We start from the raw sequence: 17,204 nt of genomic DNA on the forward strand, positions 1-17,204 counted from the left end.
GGTTGACCTTCAACAATATTTTCATTCGTTACGCTTTACTTCAAACCCTTGTCGAGTATATTGTTTCATTTCATACATTATAAAAGGTTTTTATTCTATATGAAATGAGAAGCAAATCCATTTAGCTGGTGCCGTTAATGTTCCAATTGAACCAGACATCAAATGTTGACTCACGAACGACACAATATTGTCTAAGATTATAAAGTTCGAGTGTTTGAAAGAGCCAGAACCAGAGCTGAAATCCGTGAATTTACAACAGCTTCAAACGCTAACGCCCTACATCAGATGTTAGTTAGGTTATCACCACTGGACAAATCTGTTCAGAGAAGCCAACGAACCCCTTAACAAATGTTTCACAAAAATCTTCAGATAACGTAGACCATATATACTTCTCAGTTAATACCAAAACAATATTTTAACTTCAAAGAGCGATAGAAGCTTTTGCAAATCTTATAAGTAAGAAACAAATAATTCTAACAAAGGATGGAGCGCTTGAAAATGTTATTCTCACGAAAACAGGAAACAATGTGTCATTGACTATCCTCGACCCTGAATATCGAATGCTGTGTCAACACGCCACCCAATTCGATGAAAATACTGGTAACATCCGATCATTGAAATTACCAGGAACTACAGGGAGTTGAAAGTTTAAGTACAAATATTCGAACGAGTACTACAAAACTATTCAACAGAATAATAAACTTTGCTTGAGAATATGTTTTTAAGTAAATCTAAAAGCCAATTTGATATATATCTATCAAAACTTCTTCACAGTATCGAACTCATACTTCATAATTGCCAAACCTAAATCTTATTGACTTTGGTGCAGTTTTTCACTAACACTAATATTTTCTGTTCTCCATTGACTGGACATAATAACTCATTTGTTTTCGATTCAAACAGCAACCAACCAAAGTTCATGACCTTAATACATAACATTCATACTTTTGATATTTTTAGCTCTGAGTTACTCTTGTAAGCTCGTTGCCATTTAATATTTCTAAAAAGTCAACTTCAACAGTCATTCGCAGCTCGGTGCCTTCAGTTCTACAGGCTCGCCCTGAAGTCAACTAGTACTGAATTTGCATGTCTTTCCAAATTATGAGGAGCTAATGCGAATCCCATTTTTACCTAAAATGAAGTTGCTATGACAGAACGTTTGGAATGATACATTTGAATTGACTTGCATACAAGAAGGATTTACTATTGGCTACTGACCTTTTACTATTAATCCTGAAATGCCTGTGACATTTACTATTTTAGACAATGTACAAAGCATTACATACACTCACGTAATGGAACCAGATTTCATCGTCATCGTTTTGTCAACCACTTTTCAAAGGGAATATGTCATATGTTGCTCCCAAAAAGGAAGTTGTACTCATATGACTCATTCGTGTTATCTTCGACACTCTTTCTTGCTACTGACACTCAATGTTCCTCAGAAGAAGATTCGACATCTATGTTGTTTAATAGTTTCTGTATTCATTTATGAGAGTAATCTATGACTCCAAGAATTTTTCTAATTCTATACTCTGCTCTGGTTAGGAAATTTATTAAAAACTCTTTTTGTTCATCTATTTCAATCTCTATGAAATCTGTTTCATCTGTTATGAACAAAAGTTGCGATAGTTTGAAAGTCTAAACAACTCTGAAAAGCAAGTGCTTCATATCTGAAGACCTAAAGTTTGTTTGTGCTTTACCTTGTCCCGTATTCCGTTTGGGTCTGTACTTTGCAAATAGAACAACATTTTTATTCTCATAGAAATATGAAACTACATTCTGCTGCATATAGCGTCATGAAACAAATGAAGCGACAGAAGAGCGCATGAACAGTAATACGAAAAACCCTCAACTTGTAACCATTGAAGGCACATGATTTAGTCATTGACGATGGAAAAACTAAAAAAAAGTCCGAATTGATTTCGATACTTTTAACACTTATGACCCCATTCATTACAATAAGTAAGTTCCTATCATAAATGATGAAACGTGCCATATATTAAATTCATAACAGTAGATGGCACTCTTAGTTGAATAGTACTGAATCGTTCTCATTGAGATATGTTAAAGAGCTTTATGCGATTGTGACGACAACATCTAAATAGCCTAAAGAATTTTAGTCATGAATGAAAACAAATTTCTTGGCATTTCTGGTAGCGCAGTAATGATGTACAACCCTTTGACACATTAGAATATTATAACGAACATAAAGATGAACTGAAAGGAAAGCGGGTGACACCGGAAGCCACAAGGACCACAAAGGAATAGCAAGGAATTACAAGGAATACAAGAATACAAGGACCTCAAGGCGAAACGGTCTTGGATGGAAAAGGCAATGAAAGGACTGGAAAAACTGCTAAAATCATGGATATGGGACCTTATAAATACTGGTTTAACAGGCTGCTATCATATGGTAGTCTCTTACAATACCAAAGTCCGGAAAGATCAATGGCGCAGTACTTGGTCGTGAAGAACGCTTTAGATGACGGTTAAAATGCTTATGAACTTCTTTCAAATGGTTTCGGATACTCATTAAAAACTTTATCTGGTTGGATGCAAGAAACCAAGGAGTCAAATAAGATTACTGTAAGCACGTATAGCAACACATGCACGTACGGGATTGAGATACTTTACGCGAAAAGCACCAAAATACACTAAAGAAGCAAATGATATCTGCTCAAGTATGCAGAGATACAGCATGAAGATTGGTTAAAAGGTATTGACAAAATCTTTTAAAAAATCACACGTCATCTATTCGACTAACAAGAACTAAAGTATAGATTTTTTACCATAGTGCTATGGACGTACATGATGGAACCAATAAGGGAACTTAACGTTAGATGCTAACGAATAACTAACCAGGAACTATTTAAAGCATTTTAAAGTCCTCTTGTAAAACCCGGTGCTCTAACATTTAGGTCTTTGGTAGCAAAGGAGCATTGAAGTCAAGAGAATGCCAGAAACTCCAACAGAACTCTACAGAAGGAACGCTGAAACACAGAAACGTCCAGAGGAACCACCAAAACCCAACAGCTAATCGAAATATTGATTTCGAATATTCTTCCAGGTACTCTTTTCTCGTGTCCATACATTCAAGAAATACTGTAAGAAGGCAGACTTAGACTTTAGGAGATGATGAACAATTCTGGTTCTCTTTCGTTCCAGTTTCAAATAGGCAGAACATCTTGAGACAGATATGCTTAATGTATGACAACATCTCTGATTCACAAGATATGATGACGACCATGACCCGAACACGGTTGAAGAAGAAGTTTTACAAACATCCATTAAGAAGGAAAGGTTTTAACAAAAGTCTCATATTGGACCACCAAAGATGGCGAAGTGGACGTTCTTCAACGAGCTGAAGAAAAATTACTTCTTCGGGAGGGGGTTAGCATGACTTGAAATAAATGAGGATAGTAAGAGAAATAGCCCGAAAAAGCAGATAAAAACAGTATTATAAACCTTCAGACACGAAATATCAACGGACTACCATGGATATTTAACACGAAACTGAAGAATCGCTGAAGAAACGGGAAAAAAAAAAGACCCAATGAAAGAAGATATTAAATACATTCGTCGGCTAAAGGTTGATCGACATAAGCTGTCTGTACAGTATTGAACGGGTAAGCACCGAAGCATTTAGTTATAACGATGAAATTTATGCCTCTACTTTCTCTGTTAAAGGTTTATTGAACCAGATTTACTTTGAGGAGTTAAGTCAAAGTAACGTTGAAGCATGCCCTATTAAAAGTATAAGCTGACAAGTTGACTCGAAGCAATGAACAAAGTTTTGAAATCTCATACACAACATTCTCCATTATAAATGAACTTCAAGCTACCATTAGACAGTAAAGCCGACAAGAACCATACAATCAATAAATCCTTCACTTACTGTTAGAGAGACGACCATAATATTCGAACTATAACCCGTTGGTTCAAGTGCACCATTAGAAAATTCCAAGTACCAGCGTAAAATACACTAAACTCCTTACAATAGTAAATGTATCGAATTGAGTCATTGCCAGAAACTTTGGAAAACCATGAATACCATTCACCGAGACAGGAGCTGTGTATAAAGATGTAGAACTACTGAACAAAAGAGCAAAGGGAAGAAGCAGGAATATGAACAAAGGGTGGAACCTATAAAAATTTATGTCAATGATGGCTCAGGAGGTTCAAACATAAAGTATGCAGAAAGTTATAGAGTTTATGCTCTCAAAGGTGAAAAGCCTTCATTTAAGAACAGCTATTCTAACGCATATCCTCAAAAGCTAACGGATGGGAAGTGGATGATATGAATGACAGCAAAAATATTAACAGAAATGGCGACAGAGATGCATGGAATTTGTTTACCATCAGTCAATTGAAGGTTAAACTTTAAAAACAATGTTGGTCGTTCCCATGGAATATTTTTGACTTTAATGGTATTAGTCATGATATGAATCTCAAGGTATGAACGAGGAGAGATGAGAGACTTATATGCTTCCCAAATTTCTTCAAAAGGTAATGTTATACCTGACTGTTTCCAAATGAGTTCAATATCATAACGTGAGAAACCTTGAAAGATAACGAAGTCAGTTATGAGACGTTTTATGTTTAAAGCAAGAAAACGCCATGTTTGCATAAGTATTGCTACAGTTAAATGGTAATGTCTGACTTTAGTTATGATGTTAGCTAATGGTGAGTCAGGCTTTGACACTAAACCTTTTCCGGCGAAGTCGTCACAAACGAGCAGAGTGTTTGAAGGATTTTTTGAAGGGGTATTTTGAAAGTTTTGACAGAATGTAGTTTGTAAGTCGTTTCATATCGTAAACTCCTGAGTACTGACGTAAGTGGTGTTTGTCAATAATTCTTTCCTTCTTCTGAAGTCTTTTGCATTCCTGACTGTATGAACTCTACAATAGCATAATATTTCTCTTACGTCGAATGTAACGTTGAAGAAATTCAATGAGTTCACTGTCTGGAACTTTAACGACAGATGCTTGAACTTTTACTCAAATGTTTTCGCTGTTGAGTCCATAGAGTCTGAAGTTGCTGATATAATGATTTGGTCATAGTAAGAGTCGTTTCCTAAACGCTCTGTTATGAGTATATGACGAATGAGGTTGAATGTCTTACCTGAACCCATCTTTCCACAATAGAAATACACACCATTTGAACAGAACTCATAATCTTTGCTGAAAGGAAGAATAAGAGAAGAGTTAAGTTTGTCTGTAGTTTCATTCATGTCTTCATCTACGTCATGTATTAAATGCTTCATTTTATCTCCATTAAAAATGCAAGTCAGAAATATTCAGAACATAGCACCGAGTCTAACTGACAAGAGTATAAAGATATACTATGACACGTTATGATGAAACCAACCAAAATTCAAGAAAGTCAGTATACTTATGAATATCCAAGACACTGGGTAGAGTATGTAGAGGTGAGAAAGCTATTGAAATAAGACAAGTTAGAAGTATTCCAGCAGGAAGAATATTATTGAAGAACTTTAATGTTTTGAGATATAATGATGAAACAAAGAAGCAAGATAGTTTTCCTGTTGCTGTGTATGTGAACTTAGATACAGGAGATGACATGAAAGTTTTTAATACAAAGCTTCAAACGGTAGTGAGAGAACAACTTACTGCGGAAGGACATCCATTACCTTCAGAAGTTACCATAGCATATAATTTTGAAACAAACTCAATAGATTTTAAAGTCGTCTCTGCAAAGAAGTCAGGATTTACATTTAATGAAGCAGATGTATATTCGAATGAAAACTTCAAAGCTATTGCATGGTTAGATAATGACGATTGCTTTAAGAAAATATTTAAATACAGTGACTCAACGATGTCAATAGATGACCTTCGTGGAATGTTACCATCGACGTTTACAGTAAAGGTTCAGCAGGATTGCTTACAAGATTGTCAATTGGTGGTATTTGGTCTCGTGAGAACATTGTTATAAAATCCAGTATAAGTGAATTTGCTGAAGAATCTATATTATGTCTTTCAAACTACATGTATTCGCCGCCGAAGCATTATAGTATAACAAACTTTGTCAGTAAGTTTAACATAAGACTTGTCGAACCTTCTTCAATGAAAGATGTTGTGCTACCTAAAGACGGAAAGGATGGACTCATTATTGAGATGATTTTAATAGCATATTAAATGAGCTTGTTCTTAAAGGTCGTTCATGATGAAATAACTGTTGTAGAAGATGTTAGCAATTGTTCAGACATTTTGAAGCGTATAGATGATATAAGAAAGAAGTTAGATAGACCGCAAAGCGGTGAGGGCGAAGCCCGTGAGAACACTTATGTTTCATTGACTTTCTCCAGTAACGAGAACTTTTATGAGATAATATTGAAGAGAGATGATTTTAATATGGGGTAAATGGTAGCTTGGGCAGTTTTAGGCGCAATGGGAACAAAAGCATTAGCATTTGGAGTAAAAGCACTTGGAGCTTATGACGCAGTAAATAAAATGAGTGGAGGAAGGGTTTCGAAGACATTAGATGCAAATAAAGGAAAGATTGGAGGCTGGATTGCAAAGAAGTTAAGATTAAATAAAATAGGGCTCATAAATAAAGCATCCAATTTGGTTGCGACTGAGTCAGAAAATGCTTTAGGAAAGGACGATGAGTTTGCAAAACACGCAAAAGACTTTAATGACCAGATGAAAGGTGAAACAATGCATTTAAATAGAGTCGATGGAACTAAAGAAAATGTTTCTTCTCCACCAGTAGTTCTTCCGTATGGTCCCTATGGAATGTATGGAAACCCTTACGAAAGACCATTTGACCCATTGACTGGTGGAAGTAACTGGTATCATTATGGACGAAGAAGAAAGACAGTCAAGTTGGAGACAGACGTGAAGAAAGCAACTAAAAAGAAACCAAGGAAGAGAGTTATAAAGCAATGAATTCAACAGACCCAAAGGGTCAGAGCCGCTTTGCGGCTAGGGTGAAAAAACAGGTGAAAAAAGAGGTGAAATCTCACCACTTCACCTAAATTTATTTTTGCGCTATGTTTTCATACGTGTGGGGTGGTGATATCATTAATTTTTAAGTTTATTTTTATATAAATGACAAAACAAAAATATAACATATCTACTCAACAGGAATGAGACCCTTACTGACTATGTATTCGTTTAATGCTTGATGAAAACAATGGTACATATTATCGTATGGGTATACACAGCGTCTGTTTCCATCGTCGTCGTATATGTAGAGCTCAAATCCAGTCCAACCTTCTTTTGTACAATATGTAGCTTTATTTAAGTATGCATTTATGTAGATAAGGCAATTTTCTTCATCGCTCCAGAAATAATTTTTATTCTTTGTTGAAATAGTTTTCGTTCCTCTGCGACCATAAGGAATGTATGCAATGAACTTTGCGTCATAAGGGATTGTAATATATTCAGGGTTTCTTTCATCGTCAATGGGTCTGTCTTTGTTAAAATGCATGTTTCTCAGTTTTACTTGAGTTTTGAATAGTTCACGGAAACGTTCTGGGAAAGAGTCATAGTAAATGTAGTCGGACATGTCTTTGTAATGAAATAAAAAATTTAAAAAAAATAAAAATAAGGTTATTTTTTATTTAGTGAGGACGGTAGTGAAGTCGTTAGTGAAATCATTAGTGAAGTCGTTTATGTGTCAGATAGTTTTGTAAATATTTAAGGTTAAGTTGGTGTTATGGTTGTGTTGTAAAATATACGTTACTGGTTTCGTAAAGTGTCAAAACCGCTAAGTGGTGTACGGAGGCGCGCAGTGCCGCTGTACACGACTTAGGGATACTAACTGTCAAAATGTCATGTTGTCTCATTTTTTCAGAGAAGTTAAATTACCTGGTGACCTGGTGACCTCATCAGTTATTCAAAAATAAATAATTATTGAATAACCTAAAAACATTAACGTAAACATTAACGATAAAAATTTATTTCCGACACTGTTGTCAAAATGTCATGTTGTCTCATTTTTTCAGAGAAGTTAAATTACCTGGTGACCTGGTGACCCGGTGACCTCATCAGTTATTCAAAAATAAATAATTATTGAATAACCTAAAAACATTAACGTAAACATTAACGATAAAAATTTATTTCCGACACTGTTGTCAAAATGTCATGTTGTCTCATTTTTCAGAGAAGTTAAATTACCTGGTGACCTGGTGACCTCATCAGTTATTCAAAAATAAATAATTATTGAATAACCTAAAAACATTAACGTAAACATTAACGATAAAAATTTATTTCCGACACTGTTGTCAAAATGTCATGTTGTCTCATTTTTTCAGAGAAGTTAAATTACCTGGTGACCTGGTGACCCGGTGACCTCATCAGTTATTCAAAAATAAATAATTATTGAATAACCTAAAAACATTAACGTAAACATTAACGATAAAAATTTATTTCCGACACTGTTGTCAAAATGTCATGTTGTCTCATTTTTTCAGAGAAGTTAAATTACCTGGTGACCTGGTGACCCGGTGACCTCATCAGTTATTCAAAAATAAATAATTATTGAATAACCTAAAAACATTAACGTAAACATTAACGATAAAAATTTATTTCCGACACTGTTGTCAAAATGTCATGTTGTCTCATTTTTTCAGAGAAGTTAAATTACCTGGTGACCCGGTGACCTCATCAGTTATTCAAAAATAAATAATTATTGAATAACCTAAAAACATTAACGTAAACATTAACGATAAAAATTTATTTCCGACACTGTTGTCAAAATGTCATGTTGTCTCATTTTTTCAGAGAAGTTAAATTACCTGGTGACCTGGTGACCCGGTGACCTCATCAGTTATTCAAAAATAAATAATTATTGAATAACCTAAAAACATTAACGTAAACATTAACGATAAAAATTTATTTCCGACACTGTTGTCAAAATGTCATGTTGTCTCATTTTTTCAGAGAAGTTAAATTACCTGGTGACCCGGTGACCTCATCAGTTATTCAAAAATAAATAATTATTGAATAACCTAAAAACATTAACGTAAACATTAACGATAAAAATTTATTTCCGACACTGTTGTCAAAATGTCATGTTGTCTCATTTTTTCAGAGAAGTTAAATTACCTGGTGACCTGGTGACCCGGTGACCTCATCAGTTATTCAAAAATAAATAATTATTGAATAACCTAAAAACATTAACGTAAACATTAACGATAAAAATTTATTTCCGACACTGTTGTCAAAATGTCATGTTGTCTCATTTTTTCAGAGAAGTTAAATTACCTGGTGACCCGGTGACCTCATCAGTTATTCAAAAATAAATAATTATTGAATAACCTAAAAACATTAACGTAAACATTAACGATAAAAATTTATTTCCGACACTGTTGTCAAAATGTCATGTTGTCTCATTTTTTCAGAGAAGTTAAATTACCTGGTGACCTGGTGACCCGGTGACCTCATCAGTTATTCAAAAATAAATAATTATTGAATAACCTAAAAACATTAACGTAAACATTAACGATAAAAATTTATTTCCGACACTGTTGTCAAAATGTCATGTTGTCTCATTTTTCAGAGAAGTTAAATTACCTGGTGACCTGGTGACCTCATCAGTTATTCAAAAATAAATAATTATTGAATAACCTAAAAACATTAACGTAAACATTAACGATAAAAATTTATTTCCGACACTGTTGTCAAAATGTCATGTTGTCTCATTTTTTCAGAGAAGTTAAATTACCTGGTGACCCGGTGACCTCATCAGTTATTCAAAAATAAATAATTATTGAATAACCTAAAAACATTAACGTAAACATTAACGATAAAAATTTATTTCCGACACTGTTGTCAAAATGTCATGTTGTCTCATTTTTTCAGAGAAGTTAAATTACCTGGTGACCTGGTGACCCGGTGACCTCATCAGTTATTCAAAAATAAATAATTATTGAATAACCTAAAAACATTAATGATGAAATATATTTCTGGTCGTTAATGACAAAAATAAATGGTTCATTTACTCACAATATTTTTGTACAAAACGACCCCAAACTTTTAACTTCTTTTCTGCAGTTTCTAATGCTATCTTAGCGAGTTCATATTCTCTAAATTCTCTCTTTAAATCTTCTTGTTCCCATTGGTCTAGTTCGTATGAAGAATCTCTATAACCATAACATATCTCACGTTCATGTTCTAATTGTTTTTCACACATTTTTCTAACTTCTTCTTCAAACAAATGTTTAGCATTCACTACTGTATCTTCGAGTTCTTCTTCATCTAATTTCTCATGAACTTTCTTGTCTATGGAGTCCATAATATCTTTGACATAAAATGCATACTTTACAGAGCACCATTCAGCAACAAAATGAACGAGGTCAGGATGTATGTAAATACCTTTGAATTCATTTATAACACCCTTAGTAAGCTCATAAAATGCTTGTTTTGAGGTCGAGCCACTTTTGGCTTGACCGTATTCGTTCATCCAAAACTCAAGAATTTCCTGCATTTTAGTACTATTGAGAAATCTGTTTAAATGGTTTAACTTTCCCGCTTCTCTTGCCATCTTTGTTGCATTAATGTAACCATCCTTGTCTCTACGTAAGACTTCAATACCATTATAAGTGCCTTTTGTGAATGTTTCGCCATTAGATTTGTTCGTGAATGTTTTTGCTTCGACTGACATTTCTTCTTTCATACAAAATAAAAAATAAAAATAATTTTAAAACCAACTTTATTTTTGCATCAAATTTCCAGCCGTGTTGTCAAAATGTCATGTTGTCATCATTTTTCAGAGAAGTTAAATAACCGAGTGACACATGGTGACGTAGTGACACCTTCAGTTCTTCAAAAATAATTAATTATTGAATAACCTAAAATCATTAATGATGAAATATATTTCTGCAGTTCATCCCCTACTTCATTACCTAATTAATTACAGACATAAAATATATTTAGTTCATTCGGTACCATGCAAATATAGTCATAAATGGTGGCATGTAATCTTTACCCAAGCCTGTTGGATTTGTTGTGAAAGTGTGTGAATGATTTCCTGCGGTTCCACAGAAAATACCCGCGCCTGAATCTACTGGGTCACTTGAAATATCATATCGATCCATTCCCTGTCTATCCGAACCTGCTGCAAGATTTCTATAACCTCTTTTTGTTATTGAATGTGTATGATTACCTGTTGTGTTTGTAGTTCCTGTATGAGTGTGTGGTGGAAGGTTTGCTTCTTTAATTTTCTTCGAACCTCCTGCTGTCTTTGAATATCTAGCACAGTATAAGAATTTGTCTACAATCTGCTTCCATTCACCAAAACCTAAAACTGTTGCTGGATTTGTTGAGTTCATTGACGTATAAATAGAACCAACAGGATATAATGTTTGAAGTATTTCATTTTTCATGCTTGTAATCACATCATTTACTTCCGACTTCTTTGCATAATTTTCATCTACATATGTTTTATCTGCTTTAAGGTCTAAACATCCTGAAACCCATTCCGTATCAGCTTTAACTTTAAAAGTCTCCAATGTCCATTCATGATACCATTCAACCCTTTCTTTAATTTCATTATCTTTTTCATCAACATAAACCAAATTTGCCTTCTTCATTAATTCACTATCCACATATTCCTTATCTACCTTCTTCATTATGTCGTTTAGGAAACCTTCTATGAATTCCTCATTTAAATTAAATCTTCCAATTCCTCATTAAATATATCTTTGTTCTTCTGGTGGAATTGATGTTATATCATCCGTTATTCCTTTAATTTTTGAATTCATAAATAAAATTTCTTTTATATTTGATATCACTGCACCACCTTTGCAAACGAATTCGAAACGGTCATTTTTCAATACTATCTCCAAATCTCCATATTTCAACCTTTGCGTTTGTTCTGCCGTCTTTGAATTATATGCATATATGGCGTATGTAATGGTTTGAAGGACCTGGGTGCTTTGCGCCTTAAGTTGCTGTGGTTGCTGTTGTTTAATCATTTATTATGATTTAAAAATAAATATTTAATCCGTTATCTCATCAGCTATTTTCTCTATTTGAAATTGCCATAATATTTCATTCATAAATTCTAAATCACAATCAAATAGGTCAGTTATTCTAAATTTAATATTTGATAAATCTTTTGAATGAAGAATAAATGAATTCCCAGATAATTGAAACGGATATGATAAAGAAAATGTGTTTAAGTTGATGGATAAAATGTTTTGTATTGATGGGTAAGAGTTAGGGTCTAATGTTTGATGTGAAAATCTCATTGGGGTATTAACTTTATCACATTTGATTAAAATGAAATTGGAACCAGTGTCAGAATACAAAACATCCCCAACATCTTTTTCAAAATTTAATATCCCCAACAATGAACGAAGATGAGGAGTACAAAATTTAATTTTCAGCGGGAATTTAATAAGGTTATTTATTTCATCAAGTTCAAAAAGTTTATCAGGTTTTGATTTAAAATTTTCTTCATACCATACGATAAATGATTCATTTAAATAACTTAAAATCATGTTAATATCCCATTTCGCTATCACATTATTTATATACATATCATACGTTTTTTCATGGTCATCTTTAATAAATGATATATAATCTGAAGGGTCTAAAAGAATGGGATTAAATTTACCACTCACAGAAACGAGAGTAACATTATAAATTCCGCTAACTGTTAAATTTAATTCACAGTTATTATTCGAAATAATATTGATAATTGACATTTTTTATTACGATTAAAAATATGGTAAAGCGTTATTTTCCAGTGATAAATAAAACTAGAATAAGATTACCTCAAGAATTCATAAATTCAACGAATAAGAAATTCATTCATGTTATAAATTTTAGTGTTTTCAGAAAATATGAGTCGATGTCATATTCATCAACAGGTTATATTTCACTTCATTCAAATTTAGTTCAATCAAACCCATATAATGACCATTTCATAAGATTTTCAGATGGTATTAAAAATGTAATTGATAGATTAAAATATGAACAGATTGACAATATCGAATTTTTGGAATTTTGGTTTAAATATCCTGATGGAAAAAAGATTGAAGTTAAAAATAAAGCTGATACTATAACAAAAACAATTACAATGACCGATCCGGATAGTGGGAAACAAAAAGAAATAAAACAAACGATAGAAACTGGTGAAAGGTCAATTATTATTGATTATGATTCAAAGGATTATTATTCGATAATGTTAATGCTTGAATATTAAATAGCCTTAACAAAGAATTTTTCAAGTGATATTTTATATTCATCAACTATTTTATTATAAATATCATTATATGTTAAATGAAGTTCAGTTGTTGTTCCATTCTTTGTTATCTTAATTGTGCTAATATCCTTTATAGGATTTATTTTTGCAACTGTTCCGCAGCATGAAACCTCATCATCTATGAAAAATTGAATCTTAACGTCTGAATCTTGAACATCAAAAGAATGGCGATAATGTGAATTAATGATTCATAAGGTAAAATAATTAAACCGGATTGGTCAATTAAATTTATTATTGAATCATAATTATTAATTATTATATCACGGTAAATTTTCATTAATTCAGAATTAATATCTATTTTATATGGGTTCTCGATGTTTGATGAAAGAGGTGGGGGGTATGTTGGATAAGTGGGAATTTCAACAGGTTCTTTACTGGGTTCAGATAAAATGATTGGGTCTCCATTCTCATGGTTTTCTTCATTCTCCTCATTCTTCGGTAAGTCACGAGTTAATAAATTTGGTTGAGTTGCTGACCTTGTTAATTCAGGGCTAACATTAACTTTAACATTTTGAATAATTCGTGATTTATCATCATTTACGTTATAACCAACCGTAATCTCTGCTTTTGCGTTAGTGTTCTTTTGACTAGTGAAACGTCTTCTCATTTATAATCGAATAAAAAAAATATATTTAAACTTTTATTTTACTGGAACTTTTGAATCTATTATTCCCTGTATTTGTTCATGAAGTTGATTTTTAGCTGTTTCATCGAAATTAATAGACCGAATATATTCATTAATTGCATTCTTATAATCATCTGATTTCTCAAATTTTCTTTTATCTGATTCCTTAACTAAATCATAAGTTAAACCTCGTTGCTGATATAATGGTTTCTTAATTAAATCTTTGAATGCTTGAGATAAAGCACCTGATGCAATTCTTGCTACTATAATTGGTTGGAATTGATGTTTAAGTTCATCTTTAACATTTGCGAAAACTGGATCGAATAAAGCAACTTTAAAGAATTTCTTAGCTGAAATTTCAGGTCTAATATTTGCATATTGACCATCAAACTGGTTAGAATATCGTGGTAATCCATCCGGTCCCTCTTCAATAGCATTTAATTCTTCATTGAAATAAGAATATGGATTATGACGGTATGAATTAATTGGACCATTTTCACCTTCTCCAATGTATTGTTTAACAGCTTTTCCATTTTCATCAAATTGCATAGGATAACGTTCATTATATGCTTTACGTTTAGGATAATCAGATATAGTTAATTTATAACCATTTATGACTTTAATATTACCTTGACCATCAGTAACGAAAACTTCATTTATACCATCAGGTTTTCCATTTGGACCCGTAATGTCTGCTTCGTGTGCTTCCCAATTTGGACCTTGACGTTTGGCATATGCTTGAGCTTCTGGTAATGTTAAAACGTTTCTCATTTGTTTAACATCTTTTTGAAGACCAGCAACAATATGAACTAATTCTTTCATTCCATCAGGAACTTTCATAGTTCTATTATATGCACCCTTTTTGTTTGTCCCTTGTTTTAATGGAACCTGTAGAAGATTTGCTATTTCTGTCATGTTTAATTATAAATAAAAAATAAAAATTAATTATAAAAAGTTAATCAAATTTAACACCTCCTTTATTTAAATCAACTATTATTTTCCCATGTTCACCTAATTGCTGATATTGTGTGTAAAGTTCATTAATGCTCATTGGTAAATTCACTTGATAAAGCATAACGTTCAACTGTTGACGACTAAACCCACTGAAAATGAAAAGTGTTGATAGATTTGATTTAATGTTTGTGCTTAATGCTTTGAAATATTGAACAGCCATAAAGAATGAACACTGAATGTGTCGACATTGAGTTAATAACTGATTAAAATATGATTTCGCATTTGTTATTAGTTTTGATTTCACTGCATCATCTAGAAAAATGAGTGAATGCAAAAATTCTCTATCAAAATTTGAAATAGAAAGTGTTTCAAATAATTCATCCCGTTGTTTATCAATAATTTTATCCTCTAATCCTTGCTTCTTGATTGTATTATATAATTCTTTATACATTAAAAAGTTTTTTAAATAATCTTCTGCTTCTTCTTGTGATAAATAAATAATTGGAATTTTGATTAAATGCTTTAAAGATTCAAATGTATCATCTGAAGGTGAACCTGAACGGTTGATATAAATTAACACATGTGAATGGGGGAAGTGTTAGCAATAATGATAATTTGTTTTAATATCGTTAATGTTTTACCTTTATTTTGTTTACCAATTGCTGCAGTGATTGAATTTAAGTAACATTCAGAATATGGAATTTTCATTAATTTTTCCTTAGATAGAGCATTTTTATTATCACTCAATGCTTCATTAATCATATCATCTACGTATGTATTATATACTCCTGCTAATTCTTCATAAGGGGTGGATGAATTTAAATCCATTTAATCAAAAATAAATTTATAATTTTAAACATTTCTATTCATCAATATTTCATCATATGAACTTCTATACTGTGGTGGTGTACCTGTTGGATGATATTTCAAACCTTCGTCCGGTGTCCATGTCCAATATGTAGTCCTAGTAAACCAAACCTGAGGAGGATTTGTCACCTTTGAACAGTAAGTGTCATTTTCACCCTGAATGATTGGATAAGCTTTCACTTGTACTGTAACTTGTGAGTTGAAAGTTTCTAATCCATCAAAGAATATACCCGCTCCATCACGTTGAACTGGAATAGTGCATAAGAATGAAGTTTGGTCTTTCCATGTTCTAGCTAATGGCGCGCCATCATCTGCATTCAATGGTCTAGTTAATGAGTCCTCGTATTCTTCCGTGCATTCATTCACTCCATCTAAATCAGAAGCTTGAAGCATACGTGTAAAGAATATGTCACCCACTGTGGTCATCGCTTGATCGGGGAAGTTTCTGGAATCTATAGTGACCTGAAGACCTCGAAGCATTGGATTTTCTAAAACTGTTCTTTGCATTGTATTCTTCGGAAATGTTAACACAACATCTGTAACATTATGAAGAGCGTATGAGAAATCTGAGCTAATACCTTCAGGAGTGATGCAACCTCCATTTAGTGAACGAACGTCAATATGTTGAGCTGGAATCATGAATGGATCTTCCTTACTGAATAAACGTGGTATTGCTTTAACTGATTCTTCAATTAAACCGTATCCTGGTGTAATGCATTTATCCTCTAAAACTTCCATCTTTGTGCATGAAATAATAACGTCATCAACTGTTGCGTCAGCAGATGTAGCGGCTAAGCTTGTAATTAATTTGGCAGGAAGTCCGATTTGTTGGAATTTGCGATCATATTTATAAACATGATTCATAATCTTTTCATAATTTTCATCAGTTATCTTTTCATAAACGTAATTTTGTAAATCAGCAACTCTTAACGGGTCAACCTGACAAAATACTAAAGTATCCCTGAAAACATAATATTTAAGAATGATATCACCAAATGATTTAGGATAATCATCGAACGCCTGAAATGCTAACAAATCATTTACCGGAATAATCATATCAAAAGTGACATCAACTTCTTCATTTGCTCTCTTGAAAACTTCTGAAGGGTCAATATATTTACCACATACTGAGTTATCATATTTTTGAACATTATTATATAACGAATGAACAAACTTTTTAACTTTCCTTTCTGATTTTGGTTTATATGTTGCAAATGCGAAAGATTCACGGGCGCAATCCATCTGAAGATAACCGGCATCACCTCTTTCGGTTTCTACTTCTAATTGTTTAAAGCTTTGATTTGATGATTTGTAACCAACGAATAAACGCATGCATTTAAAAGCGGCATCACATGTGAAAGCTTTATTTGAAACTAGAGTTGCTTTAACTTTGCGTTTAATATATGTGTCACCTAATTGGTTCACATCATGAGCCGGATTTGTAATTCTTAAATGAGTTTGTTTATCATCAAAATATGGAGCATCAGAGTCATAGCATGAACTTTCAAGTTCTCTATAA

General features: G+C 32.8%; 8 protein-coding genes and 2 pseudogenes across 10 annotated transcripts, besides 3 other annotated features; 2 read left to right on the forward strand and 8 right to left on the reverse strand.

Moving 5' to 3' along the window:
• Positions 1–1,406: part of a mobile genetic element that runs on past the window's edge.
• Positions 1,407–3,406: 2,000 nt separating this feature from the next.
• Positions 3,407–7,790: a mobile genetic element.
• On the reverse strand, positions 4,385–5,233 carry TVAGG3_0600490 (annotated as a pseudogene). Its single transcript has one exon. A coding segment is annotated over exon 1 (849 nt).
• TVAGG3_0600500 lies at positions 5,357–5,948 on the forward strand (annotated as a pseudogene). The gene has a single exon. A coding segment is annotated over exon 1 (592 nt).
• Positions 6,384–6,911, forward strand: TVAGG3_0600510 (protein of unknown function, DUF4107 family; the record flags this gene model as incomplete). Its single annotated transcript, XM_051239752.1, has 1 exon — positions 6,384–6,911. One exon carries the CDS (start codon positions 6,384–6,386, stop codon positions 6,909–6,911), a length of 528 nt encoding a protein of 175 aa, XP_051097576.1.
• Positions 7,099–7,533, reverse strand: TVAGG3_0600520 (uncharacterized protein; the record flags this gene model as incomplete). The annotated part of the gene is made up of 1 exon (XM_051239753.1): positions 7,099–7,533. The coding sequence occupies one exon, from the start codon at positions 7,531–7,533 to the stop codon at positions 7,099–7,101; it is 435 nt and encodes a 144-aa protein (XP_051097577.1).
• Positions 7,791–9,966: 2,176 nt separating the features above from the next.
• Positions 9,967–10,644, reverse strand: TVAGG3_0600540 (uncharacterized protein; the record flags this gene model as incomplete). Its single annotated transcript, XM_051239754.1, has 1 exon — positions 9,967–10,644. One exon carries the CDS (start codon positions 10,642–10,644, stop codon positions 9,967–9,969), a length of 678 nt encoding a protein of 225 aa, XP_051097578.1.
• Positions 9,967–15,392: a mobile genetic element.
• On the reverse strand, positions 10,901–11,560 carry TVAGG3_0600560 (phage tail repeat-like family; the record flags this gene model as incomplete). The annotated part of the gene is made up of 1 exon (XM_051239755.1): positions 10,901–11,560. One exon carries the CDS (start codon positions 11,558–11,560, stop codon positions 10,901–10,903), a length of 660 nt encoding a protein of 219 aa, XP_051097579.1.
• Positions 11,660–11,944, reverse strand: TVAGG3_0600570 (uncharacterized protein; the record flags this gene model as incomplete). The annotated part of the gene is made up of 1 exon (XM_051239756.1): positions 11,660–11,944. One exon carries the CDS (start codon positions 11,942–11,944, stop codon positions 11,660–11,662), a length of 285 nt encoding a protein of 94 aa, XP_051097580.1.
• On the reverse strand, positions 13,358–13,846 carry TVAGG3_0600580 (uncharacterized protein; the record flags this gene model as incomplete). The annotated part of the gene is made up of 1 exon (XM_051239757.1): positions 13,358–13,846. One exon carries the CDS (start codon positions 13,844–13,846, stop codon positions 13,358–13,360), a length of 489 nt encoding a protein of 162 aa, XP_051097581.1.
• TVAGG3_0600590 (uncharacterized protein) lies at positions 13,880–14,413 on the reverse strand (the record flags this gene model as incomplete). Its single annotated transcript, XM_051239758.1, has 1 exon — positions 13,880–14,413. The coding sequence occupies one exon, from the start codon at positions 14,411–14,413 to the stop codon at positions 13,880–13,882; it is 534 nt and encodes a 177-aa protein (XP_051097582.1).
• A 1,176-nt stretch (positions 15,393–16,568) lies between the features above and the next one.
• Positions 16,569–17,017, reverse strand: TVAGG3_0600600 (uncharacterized protein; the record flags this gene model as incomplete). The annotated part of the gene is made up of 1 exon (XM_051239759.1): positions 16,569–17,017. A coding segment is annotated over one exon (449 nt), but the record flags the coding sequence as incomplete, so codon positions are not given.
• Between the last annotated feature and the right edge of the window lie 187 nt (positions 17,018–17,204).

Source organism: Trichomonas vaginalis, chromosome II (assembly GCF_026262505.1).
Source record: "Trichomonas vaginalis G3 chromosome II, whole genome shotgun sequence".
Classification (NCBI taxonomy): domain Eukaryota; phylum Parabasalia; order Trichomonadida; family Trichomonadidae; genus Trichomonas; species Trichomonas vaginalis.